The 13,118-nt window shown below is 43.7% G+C and overlaps 1 protein-coding gene across 1 annotated transcript in view; it reads right to left on the bottom strand.

Moving 5' to 3' along the window:
• LOC138751014 (protein-methionine sulfoxide oxidase mical3a-like) overlaps nt 1-4,354 on the bottom strand; it is a gene marked incomplete at its 3' end in the record, with an annotated part of 37,138 nt that extends 32,784 nt beyond the window's left edge. The window contains exons 1-2 of the mRNA XM_069913115.1: nt 4,298-4,354; nt 3,779-3,886 (exon numbers count right to left, since the gene is read on the bottom strand). Coding sequence (XP_069769216.1) covers nt 3,779-3,886; nt 4,298-4,354 — 165 coding nt within the window. The remainder of the gene's footprint in view (nt 1-3,778; nt 3,887-4,297) is intronic.
• Between the last annotated feature and the right edge of the window lie 8,764 nt (nt 4,355-13,118).

Genomic DNA, 13,118 nt, shown 5'->3' with positions numbered 1-13,118 from the left:
TGAGCTCATTGATTTAATCTACTTTGCTGCCAACTTCCACCCCAATCTCAAGTTCACTTGCTTCAACTCTAGCAATACTCTCCTTTTCCTCGACCTCTCTGTCCCCATCTCAGGAGACAAACTCAACAGATATCTTCTATAAACTCACAACTCCCACAGCTACCTCAACTACACCTCTTCCCACCCCATCCCCTGTATGGGGATTCCATTCCATTCTCTCACTTGTTCTCCTTCTTCAAACAGCGTGGCTTTCCCTCTACCACCATCAACTCAGCACTCACCCGCATATCCTCTCACATCTGCCCCTGGCCCCCTCTGCCTCTACACAATAAGGATACGATTCCTCATCCTCACCTACCACCCCACCAGCCTCCACTTTCAATGCATCTTCCTCCACCTACTATGTGATCCTACCACCAGACACATATTTCCTTCTCCTCCCCTCTTGGCCTTCCACAGGGACCGCTTCCTCCATGTCTCTCTTGTCCACTTCTCCCCATCCATTGTCTCCTTGAGACCTACCCCTGTGAGTGGAGGATATTACCCACTTGCGCCCACACCTCCTCCCTCACTACCATTCAGGGCCCCAAACAGTAGTTCTAAATGAAGGAACATTTCACTTATGAATCTGCAGGGCTAATCTACTGCATCTGGTGCTCTCACTGTGGACTCCTCTACTGGACGCAGACTGGGATATCGCTTTGTTGAACACCTCGGCTCTGTCCGCCGCAATAGTGTGGATCTATTGAAATGGCCACCCATTTCAATTCTCCATCCTATTCCTTTGCCGACATGTCTGTCCATGGTCTCATGCACTGCTAGACTGAGACCACCCATAAATTGGAAGAACATCTCATCTTCCAACTGGGCACACTCCAACCAGATGCCATTAATATTGACCTCTGGCTTTTGTTAAACCCCACCCCCTTCTTTTCCCATCATCTCTCCATTCCCTGTCTCCTTTCACATAGACATGATAAATTCTACCTAGTCCCTTATCATATCCAACCTTTTGTTAGTCTGGATTCCTCCCCCATTGTTTGAATTCTCAGACTTTCTGATATATCCGGCTTCTGCCTTTTCTGATTTTTCCTTGCAGAAGAGTTCAGGCCTGAACTGAAATGCCAGCAATATATCTTTGCCTCCTATAGATGCTGAATAGACCAGCAGCATTTTGGTGTGTTTACTACAATCACAGCATCTGCAGCCAATACTCCCAGTCTGCCAGGTACACTTCCTACCACTATTGTTTTCCCATAGCCATAGCAATTCCTCGGTCCTCTACTAAGTGGCACGCTGCTGATTCCTCCTTCTTTGCCCATATATTTTCACCAACTCCCAAGTTCCTTACAGCTCTGCATACCTTCTCCAGATATCAGCATCACTGCTGTGACTGTCCCATGCTTGAGACAAAAGGCGGCGATTTCAGCAAAGATCCATCACCACTTCTTACCGACCCAAGTCACGTCTGGTTGGCCCTAGTCTGCTTTCTTTCCCACAACTCCCTTCATACCTTCTGCAGTACTTTCACTACCACTAATCTTTTATCTAACATAATATTAAACACTTCCTAAATATTCTCACCATTTCAAAGTCACCTCCATCTTCTAAATCACATTCAAGAATAATTTTCCTTGCCAAAGTTCCATCGCTAATAATAGAAACCCCTCTCACATTCAATGATCCTTTGCCATTCTGGGTCGTGCGTTATATAAATCCTATTTCCATGTTCTTCAATCAACCTCCTATCTGGAAGCCTTTTCACAATTGATCTATCAAGGTGATCAAGAAAACATGCAGGACGCTTGTTTAGCTGAGATGTCGAGTATAAGAGCAGGGAGGTAACCTTCTCACACTTTGGTCAGGCCACAGCTGGAACATTATGTGCGGTTCTGGTTGACATATTGTTGGAAGGATGTGATAGCTCTAGACAGAGAAGATTCACCAATAGGGACTGATTGAGGTAAAGGGTGAAAAATTTCCCCTCCTCAGAGGGGATAAAGGGCATAAATTTAGGGTAAGAGATTTGGAAGACTTTTTTTCACCCAGAGTTTGCAATCTGGGACAGTTCAGCCTCCCAACACATGCACACACAGACAGCTCAGCCACCCAACACACACAGACAGTTCAGCCTCCCAACACACACAGACCACACACACATACATACACACAGCCTCCCAACGCATGTACACAGACAGTTCAGTCTCCCCACACACACATGGAGAGTTCAGCCTCCCAACACAAAGGACAGTTTAGCCTCTCAATGCATGTGCACACAGACAGTTCAGCCTTCCAATGCACACACATGAAAAGTTCAGCCTCCCTACATATACAGACAGTTCAACCTCCCAACACACGCACAATTCAGCCTCCCATTGCACTCACACACCTTCATGTACATATACACGTGCAAAGGACATAGCCTAAGCACCAGCGGGCACATCTGCTGCGGGCCTGCCTGAGACGTCCTATCCTCTGTGCCAGCTGCTCTAGGAATTGGTGGTGTGAGCTTCTCCCTGCCTCTTCGTCTCCAGCTCAACTTCAACCAGTTGCATTGAGTCATTGTTATTTTGTGTGAGTGAATTCCTTTTTGTCCCTGGTTTTTCCTGCAATATATCTCTCATCATTCTGATAACCAATAATGTCATCACTGGATCCAAAAGACTGTAAAAGGATGCATCTATTGTGCTGGAACCCTGTGTTTGGTTATCACATCAAATTAAAATAAGATATCCTAGCAGAGTCTGCCATAGGAATCTCTGAGAATGTACACCAGAAAAATAACACCCTTCAGGGATAGTACAGGCTATTTTCCTTCCGATGACCATTAGGCAGAAGCCTACAAGTGGAATATTTGAAGAGGCTCTTGTAATTGCACTCCAGTGCAACAGTGTGAAATTGCAAGCTGAGCTTTCACTTGGTTGGAAGTGAATGGAGACATCAGTTTGATGATGAGAGTTAGACATCTCGTACTCAGAACAACAAGTAAGACCATTACAGAAGTGCAGAACTAGAGAGAGATCAGAACATAAATGATGTAATTTTACTATCTCTTGACAGAAGGGAGGTAAAGAGAGTGTAGTTGTAGTCTTTTAATAAGGCAGTGGAGTGGGAAACGGAGTTATAAAGGGATGGAGATTTTAAAAACCTTTACTGGTCATAGATGAGGTGCTAGATGACTGGAGGACACCAAAAGTGGCACCAGCAAGCCCATGCAATTACATTAGTGGGTCAAACGTCAGAGGTTGGGTACCTATTGGAAAAAAATGACAAGGGACAAGATCATCTACGTTTGGGAAGGCAGGAACTGGTCAGGAACAGTCAGCGTGATTCCAAGAAGGATATCCTGTCTCAATAATTTTCTTTTTTGAAGAGATGACTGGAGCATTTGGAAATACCATGAATTCACAAGTGTCTGTGGAAATACTGAAGTCCTTGCTGGTGTGCCAAGAACCAATCACAGAATTAGGGGATGACCAAAAAGGACAGAGATAAGAAAAAAATTCTTCACCCAGAGGATGGCAGATCTTTGGAATTATCTCTCCAAGCATTGCTCAGTCTGTTCTAGGCAGAGATAAATTTTTATAGATAATCAGTGCAGGAAGTATAGATCAGCCATGCACTTACTGAGTTCTGGAGCAATCACAAGGGGCTTAATGGGCTGTTCTTCAAGTCCCTAATGTACGTACCAATTCAACCACCTACCCAATCCCCATTTCCTCTTGCCCCACCCTGACAGCCTCCCATACCATCCAACCCTGCAACCACCAGGCTCTACCTGTCTTTTCAGTGATTGGCTCCACCCACTGCTGTTATCCTCAGTCTTGGACAAGAATTTGTCAGCCTCGGTTTTGATATTCCCCCTCTGGTGCGAGTCTCGCTCCTCCTAAAGTGAGAAACATTTTGTTAAGGGAAGTAAGCGCAAGACTCTTACCTCATGCACATTGCATTATATTAATGACCTCACTCATTTGGACAGTTCTATTTGAATACAATGACGTCCCACCAGATAGACATCTACTCCAGTCCCCAGGCTTTTGTCCTGCTCTATTGTTGTAATAGTGATCTTGCTCAGTACAAGAGGAACCATAGGTGCAGACATTCAATATATTTATTTGCTGAGGAGATCTGCATCATCATATCAGCAGTGGGTTTGTCCTGGAACACCATGATGAGATATGGGAGAAATGTTTATCAAGAGTCTAATAATACTCCCCTGAATCTCACCCAGGCCCTGGTTACAACATTCCCCTGAAATTTTCCCAGACCCTCTTTACAACACTCCACTGAAACTTGCCTGGGCCCTGTTGACAACACTCCCCTGAAACTCACCCAGATCCTGGTTATAACACATGCCTGAAACTTGCCCAAACCCTGGTTACAACATCTCTGCAGGGATGCTGCCTGACCTGCAGACTGTTTCCAGCTTTTCCTGCATCAAAATCCTGTGTTCTGAATTTGTAAGAAATATTGAGACTGAAACTACCCTGTGGCTAGTTTTGAACTTTGTACTACAGTTGGCATTTGATCAGGGAGTTTTATGCAGGGATAAAATGATGCTGGTAGCTGCCTGAAGGAGTTATAAATAGCAGGAGCTGAATGAGGGAAGAGGAGATATCAAACAATGTTGCTGGGATTACGAGATGCAGTATACAAATACTCTGAAAATCCAAAGTAAAAGAGAATGCTAGAATTACCCATCAACTCAGGCAGCAGATGTGAAGAGAGAAAATCAATGTTAAAGGTGACTTCAGTACTGGCCAATCCTTACTTAGTAATACATTATAGTACAGGCCATAATGTTGTGAAGACTACTCCACAATCTAATCAGTCCCTCCCTCGCATTCATAACCCTCTATTTTTCTTACATTTATGTGACCATCTAAGAGACTTTTGAATATTCTTATTGTACCTGTCTCCACCACCACCCTGGCAATGCATTGCAGGCATTTACTGCTCACTATCTAAAAAAAATTTACCTTGACATTTCCCCCAAACTTTCCTCCACTCACCTTAAACAAATGTCTTCTAATATTTGCTATTGGTATTTGAAAAAGGTGCTGGGTGTCCAGCCTATCTATGACCCTCATAACCTCTTTCTAGTTATCTATTTATTTATTTTTAAATTGAATTTCTAAAATTTAGGCATACTGCACAGTAACAGGCCACCTCATTTATACTGAGTTAACCTACGACCCCTGGTATGTTTCAAATGATGGGAGGAAACCAGAGCCCCTAAGGAAAATCCACGCAGACATGAGAAGAACATACAAACTCCTTACAGACAGAATGGGATTCAAATCCCGGTCCCAATTGCTGGTACTGTAACAGCGTTGCGCTAGCCATTACGCTAGCAGTGCTGCCCTCCCCTTACGTACCTCCATTAAATTGCCTCTCATCCTTTGGTGCTCCAAAGGCTCTGTCAACCTTGCTTCATAAGACATGTTCTCCAATCCAGGCAACATCCTGGTAAATCTACTCTGCATCCCCTCTAAAGGATCTACAATGCCCTCCATAGCATTTGGGACAAAGATATTTTTTTCCTTTATTTGCCCCTGTGCTCAAGTTTTAAATTGTAATCAAACAATTCACATTATGGAGGTGTCAATGACTTCTGTTCACAGAAGGTTTCATGAACAGAAATATAAGCTTCACTGCAAGATACAAACCATGGAAAAAGGTGTAGACAGATGAAATAAATTCCTTGAACCAATGCCTGAAAAGGGCGCACAAAATCAGTGATCCGTGGGCGGACTCGAAAGGCCAACATGGCCTGTTTCCGCTCCGTAAATGGTTATATGGTTATGTGGCAAAGTGGTAGATTTTCGAATTGAGTAGTTTGTTTATTGAAAAGAGGGTTGGTGCGAGAACGCAGCCTTGCTTCACGCCATTGTTAATGGAGAAGGGTTCAGAGAGCTCATTGCTGTATCTGACCCGACCTTGTTGGTTTTTGTGCAGTTGGATAACCATGTTGAGGAACTTTGGGGGGCATCCGAGGCGCTCTAGTATTTGCCAAAGCCCTTTCCTGCTCACAGTGTCGAAGGCTTTGGTGAGGTCAACAAAGGTGATGTAGAGTCTTTTGTTTTGTTCTCTGCACTTTTCTTGGAGCTGTCTGAGGGCAAAGACCATGTCAGTAGTTCCTCTGTTTGTGCGAAAGCCGCACTGCGATTCTGGGAGAACATTCTCTGTGACACTAGGTATTATTCTATTTAGGAGAATCCTAGCGAAGATTTTGCCTGCAATGGAGAGCAGCGTGATTCCCCTGCAGTTTGAGCAGTCTGATTTCTCAACTTTGTTTTTGTACAGGGTGATGATGATGGCATCACGAAGGTCCTGAGGCAGCTTTCCTTGGTCCCAGCAGAGCTTGAAAAACTCATGACTACCAGCCCCCCCACATCTCCATCGGGCACACAAAACTCAAAATGGTCAACCAGTTTACCTATCTCGGCTGCACCATTTCATCGGATGCAAGGATCGACAACGAGATAGACAACAGACTCGCCAAGGCAAATAGCGCCTTTGGAAGACTACACAAGAGTCTGGAAAAACAACCACCTGAAGAAACACACAAAGATCAGCGTGTACAGAGCCGTTGTCATACCCACACTCCTGTTCGGCTCCGAATCATGGGTCCTCTATCGGCATCACCTACGGCTCCTTGAACGCTTCCACCAGCGTTGTCTCCACTCCATCCTCAACATTCATTGGAGCGACTTCATCCCTAACATCGAAGTACTCGAGATGGCAGAGCCCGACAGCATCGAATCCACGCTGCTGAAGATCCAACTGCGCTGGGTAGGTCACGTCTCCAGAATGGAGGACCATCGCCTTCCCAAGATCGTGTTATATGGCGAGCTCTCCACTGCCCACCGAGACAGAGGTGCACCAAAGAAGAGGTACAAGGACTGCCTAAAGAAATCTCTTGGTGCCTGCCCCATTGACCACCGCCAGTGGGCTGATATTGCCTCCAATCATGCATCTTGGCACCTCACAGTTCGGTGGGCAGCAACCTCCTTTGAAGAAGACCGCAGAGCCCACCTCACTGACAAAAGACAAAGGAGGAAAAACCCAACACCCAACCCCAACCCACCAATTTTCCCTTGCAACCGCTGCAACCGTGTCTGCCTGTCCCGCATCGGACTTGTCAGCCACAAACGAGCCTGCAGCTCATTACCCCTCCATAAATCTTCGTCCGCGAAGTCAAGCCAAAGAAAGAAAGAAGAAGAGTTTGTTTATGCATCCACATTTGCTCTTGCCATCACTCTTATACAGGTTAATTTTGGACTCATTTGTCCACACAACCTTTTTCCAGAATTTGCAGGCTCTTTTAAATACTTCTTGGCAAACTGTAATCTGGCCATCCTTTCTGAGTCTAACTAGTGGTTTGCATCTTGCAGAATAGCCTCTGCATTTCTGTTCATGAAGTCTTCTGCAGACAGTACTCATTGACACATTCACACCTGCCTCCTGAAGAATGTTTGGTGATTTTTTTGTTATGATGAGAAATCTTCTGTCTTCCTTTGCGGTTACTGAGCTCATCAGTATGCAGTTCTTAAAAATGTTCCAAACAGTTAATTTTGGTACTCCTAAGGTTTAAACAATGTATCTTACAGTTTTATTCTACTTTTTTATCCTTCTATGGCTTTTATTTTTACTTTCATTGGCACCTCTGGTCTTCATCTTGAAAAATAGCAACTATAGGCTCTAAAGGTGATCAAAAGCTTAGAAACAAGCCTAGCTCTTTTATACCTGTACCAATGAAGCAATTAAACATACCTAAGAACTCACAAATACCTGTGACGCCAAATATTCCAAACATGATGGTGCCCTGAAATGAGTAGACTATGTATAAAATGGTCAAACCAAAGTGTATACAAATAAAATCTAGAATGTGCACTTTAATTACGTGAATTGTTTGATTACAAATTTAAAACTGTGGAGCACAGGGGCAAATAAAGGAAAAAAGTGTCATTGCCCCAAACATTATGGAGGGCACTGTACATCCTTCCTGTAATAAGGCGACCAAAACTGAATGCACTACTCCAAGTGTGATCTAACCAAAGTTCTATAGAGCTGCAACTTTACCTTGTGGCTTTTGAATTCAAGGGGATTAATAAAGTCCAGCAGACCATCCTGTCAATTTGCTTGGCAAAATGTGATTCTGAACGTCCAAAAGGCTTGGCTGTACCCAGACAGAAGGCTCATTAGTTTTTCTCCTTTGAAGAAGACCGTAGAGCCCACCTCACTGACAAAAGACAAAGGAGGAAAAACCCAACACCCAACCCCAACCAACCAATTTTCCCTTGCAACCGCTGCAACCGTGTCTGCCTGTCCCGCATCGGACTTGTCAGCCACAAACGAGCCTGCAGCTCATTACCCCTCCATAAATCTTTTAGTAATTTTTCTCCAGTTTCACTGGAAGAGTATGAAAGGATGAGCAGGAGGGATGATTAAACTGACGAGTAGTTTGAAGCTTGTCCCTGCAGGGTGAATATGGGGTTCTTCAAAGCAATCATCCAATCTGCATTTGGTTTCTCCAGCATAGAGGAGCCCTGTCTGTGAATTCCAAATGCAGCATACGAGATTAGGAGTGCAGATGGATGACTGCTTCACCTGGACGGACTGAATCCCCTGGGTGGAGGGAAGGGAAGTGAAAAATACAGGTACTGGGTCACCTGTGCTTTCAAAGAAAAGCGCTGTGAAGAAGGTCAGGCCCTTTGCCCTACATTATCTGTGCTGAACACAAGGCCCAAGTTACACTAAAGCTTTGCTGTTCCCACATGATTTCTCTACACCCTGAATATTCATATTATCTAATATAATGCCCCTAAAATGCTCCTATTGTATCTGCTTTCACCACTACCCCTGGCAGCCTGTTCCAGGCACCCACCATTCGGTGTAATATTTGCCCTGCGCTTCTCCTTTAAACTTAAGCAGCTCAAGGACAGCTTTTTCCCCACTGCCATCAGATTCCTGAATAATCAATGATCCAAAGGCACTGCCTTATTTTTTGTACACTATTATTTTGTTTTATATTTATTGATGTAAGATGGTTTAATGTTTGCTCTATGACGCTGCCACAAAACACCGAATTTCGTGACTTGTTCATGACAATAAATTCTGATTCTGAACTTACACCCCCTCATCTTTAACACATGTCTTTTAGTATGTGACATTTTTACCCTGGGGGAAGATTATAACTGTCCACTCCATCAATGTCTCTCATAATTTTATACATCATCCTATGATGTTCCACAGAAAACAACCTTGAGTTCATCCAACTTCTCCTTGCAGCTCATACCCTCTTAACTAGACAAAATCTTGATAAATTTCCTCTCCCTTTCCAAATCCTTCCGATAATGGGGCAACTAGAATTGCATAGAATACCCCAAGTGCAGCTGAACCAAAAAGTTTATATTGCTGGAATGTGACTTCTTTACTCTAAATGCCTAGACCAATGAAGGCAAACATACCATATGCTTTCTTTACCAATTCATCAACTTATACGAACACCTACAAAACTGGCAGCTCAATCTTCCGGGCTTCTGTTGCTTTAGATGTGAGAGAACAGGGGGAATGAAAGAGGGAGGAGCAGCATTGCTCATCAGGGAAAATATCACAGCAGTGCTTAAGCAGGACAGACCAGAGGGTTTATCTACTGGGGTTATATGGGTGGAACTGAGGAACAGGAAAGGTCTCACCACATTCAGTATTACAGACAAGAATTGGAGGAGCAAATCTGTAGAGAGATAGCAGACAGCTGCAGGAAACATAAGGTCATGATAGTATGGGATTTTAATTTTCCACATATTGACTTGGATTCCCACATTGTAAAAGGGCTGGATGGCTTGGAGTTTGTCAAATGTGTTCAGGAAAGCTTTCTAAATCAATATATACAGCTACAAACCACAGAGAATGCAATACTGGATCTCCTTTGAGAGAGGGAGAGAGGACAGATGACAGAAGTATGTGTAGGGGAATATTTTGGGTCCAGTGATCATAATGCCATTAGTTTCAAGTTAATTATGGAGAAGGATAAGTCCGAGCCTTGGGTTGAGATTCTAAATTGGAGGAAGGCTAATTTTGAGAAAATGAGAATATGTGGATTGGGATAAGTTGTTTTCAGGCAAGGATGTGAGAGTACAGAGTTGGTATGTTCCTGTCAGGATTAAAGGCAAGGTTAGCAGGCATAGGGAACCTTGGTTTTCGAGGGATCAGGTTTGGAAAATGTATAGCAGGTATAGGCAACATGGAGTAAATGAGGTACTTGAGTATAAAAAAATGCAGGAAACACCTCAAGAAAGAAATAGGAAAGCAAAAAAAAGACATGAGGTTGCTAAGGCAGAAAATGTGAACAGAAATCCTAAGGATTTCTACAGGTATATTAAGGTCAAAAGGATAGTAAGAGAAAAAATTGGTCCCCTTGAAGATCACAGTGGTCGGCTTTGTATGGAGCCAAAAGAGATGGAGGAGACCTTAAATGGTTTTCTTTCATCAGTACTTACTCAGGAAACAGGCACAAAGTTGTGGGAAGTAAGAAAAACAAGCAGTTAGGTTATGGAACCTATACTGATTAAAGAGGAGAAAGTGCTTGGTATCTTAGAGCAAATAAGGGTGGATAAATCCTCAGGGCCTGACAATATATTCCCTTGGACCTTGAAGGAGGCTAATGCAGAAATATTTAAAATGTCCTTAGCCACGGGTGTGGTGCTAGAGGATTGGAGGGTAGCCCACATTGTCCTCTTGTTTAAAAAAGGCTCCAAAGTAACCCAGGAAATTATAGGCCAGTGAGTCTGACGTCAGTAGTAGGTAAATTATTGGAAGGTGTTCTAAGAGATCAGACATAGGGATTGTCAGCATGGCTTTATGCGCGGTAGTATGTGTTTAACCAATCTTAAGAGTTTTTCGATGACGTTTCCAGGAAAGTTGACAAAGGAAAGGCTATGGATGTTGTCTACATGGACTTTAATAAGGCATTTGACAAGGTCCCACATAGGAGGTTAGTCAGGAAGGTTCAGATGCGAGGTATTCATGATGAAGTAGTGAACTGGATTCGACAATGGCTAGATGGGAGAAGCCAGACAGTAGTGGCGGATGATGGCTTCTCAGACTGGAGGCCTGTGACTAGTGGTGTGCCTCAGGGACTGGTGCTGGGACCATTGTTGTTTGTCATCTGTTTCAATGATCTGGATGATATTGTGGTAAATTGAATTAGCAAGTTTGCAGATGGCACTAAGATTGGAGGTGTTATGGACATAGAAGAAGGTTTTCAAAGCTTGCAGAGGGATCTAGACCAGCTGAAAAAAATGGGCTGAAAATGACAGATGGAATTTAATGCAGACCAGAGTTAGGTTTTGCCTTTTTAGAAGGACAAACCAAAGAAGGCCATACACGGTGAATGGTGAAGCACTGAGGAATGCGGATTCATAATTCCCTGAAAGTGGCGGCACAGGTGGATAGGATTGTAAGAGAGCTTTTGGCATATTGCACTTCATAAATCAAAGTATTGAGTATAGGAGCTGGGATGTTATGATAAAGTTGTATAAGACATCAGTGAATCCAAATTTGTAGTATTGTGTGCAATTTTGGTCACCTAACTACAGGAAAGATATCAAGAAGATAGAAAGAGTGCAGAGAAGATTTACTAGGATGTGGCCCAGACTTCAGGAACTGAGTTATAGGGAAAGGTTAAACAGGTTAGGATTTTATTTTGTGGAGACTAGAAGAATAAGGAGAAATTTGATAGAGGAATTTAAAATTATGAGGGGGATAGGCAGACTTTTTCCACCGAGGGTAGGTAAGATACAAACCAGAGGACGTGGGTTAAGAGTGAAAGGGAAAAAGTTTAGAGGGAACTACTTCACACAGGGTGGTGGGAGTGTGGGATAAGCTGCCAGCTGAGGTTGTCAATGCGGACTCAATTTTAATATTTAAGAAGAATTGGGACAGGTACATGGATGGGAGAGGTATGGAGGGCTATGGACTGTGTGCAGGTCAGTTGGACTAGACAAAAAAAAATGGTTTAGCACAGACTAAAAGGGCCAAAGGGACCTTCTGTGCTGTTCTATGGTTCTAAGGATTTATAAACCTAAACCCCACCCCCCACCCCCACCCCACCCAGGTCCCTCTGGATATCAATCCGAGCATTGCTGTTAACTGTAAACATTAACCTTTGCATTTAACCTTCCAAAGTTCACTGTTTCTCCGCCTGTATCTGATGTGGGGAAATTGAAAAGGCACAGCGTAGATTCCTGTCAACTAGAGAATGCAGATTTTTTTAAAAAGGCACACCAAAAATACTGATGCAGAGAATCAGATGAGAAGCAGGGAGCAAGTTCCAAGCTCATCCAGTGATTGCTGCATCCAAGAAACTACAGCCTGGTTCCTGACTCACGTTCTATAGAATCCTAAAATATAAAAGCACAGAAACAGATCCATCAACCTGAAGGTAGGTTCCTGATACAAATCCAGTGACCACCAGTGAATGCTCCCATCACTGGCCGTAAGGAGTGTAGACATTAATCTGACATCATCCTTTGAACAGCATCTGTAGGACAGCAATTATCATGTCCAAAGGATCACTGAATGCAGCATCGGTGAGGTCAAGGTTCAGACTAGATAGAGGCTCAAAGGTCACTGTATAAAGTGTTGGGGGAGTCAAGGTCTCTGTATGCAGGGTCAAAGGGGACAGGAATCACAATGTAGTCAGAGGTTTCAGGAGTCTTGCACATGGGGTCAGCGAGGTCAGGAGTCTCTGCACAGACAGTGGGGTTAGGAGTTATACTGTGCACAGGGTGGATAGTTTCAGGAGGACTCTACAACAGTAAGATCAGGGTTCATTATTCACAGGGTCAATGGAATCAGGTGTCACTCTGCACACAAGGTCAGTGGGGTCAGGGGTCACCATCTAAACAGGCCAAATGTAGTCAGGGGTCACCCTGTACAAGGTTGAGTGGGATCAGAACAACCATGAATTAGATCATTTAGGAAAGGGATCTCTCTCTCTCTATACATAGAGTGAGAGTCAGTAGGGATACCCTAGCACACTGGGTGAGACGGGGTCAGAGGTCACTGCATACACAGGATTCAGGGTAGGGAAATTAAAAAATAAATAAATA

This window comes from Narcine bancroftii, unplaced genomic scaffold, assembly GCF_036971445.1.
Source record: "Narcine bancroftii isolate sNarBan1 unplaced genomic scaffold, sNarBan1.hap1 Scaffold_597, whole genome shotgun sequence".
In the NCBI taxonomy this organism is placed as follows: Eukaryota; Metazoa; Chordata; class Chondrichthyes; order Torpediniformes; family Narcinidae; genus Narcine; species Narcine bancroftii.
The sequence above is the reverse complement of the archived record's forward strand: the minus strand, read 5'-3'. Positions and strand labels throughout refer to the sequence as shown.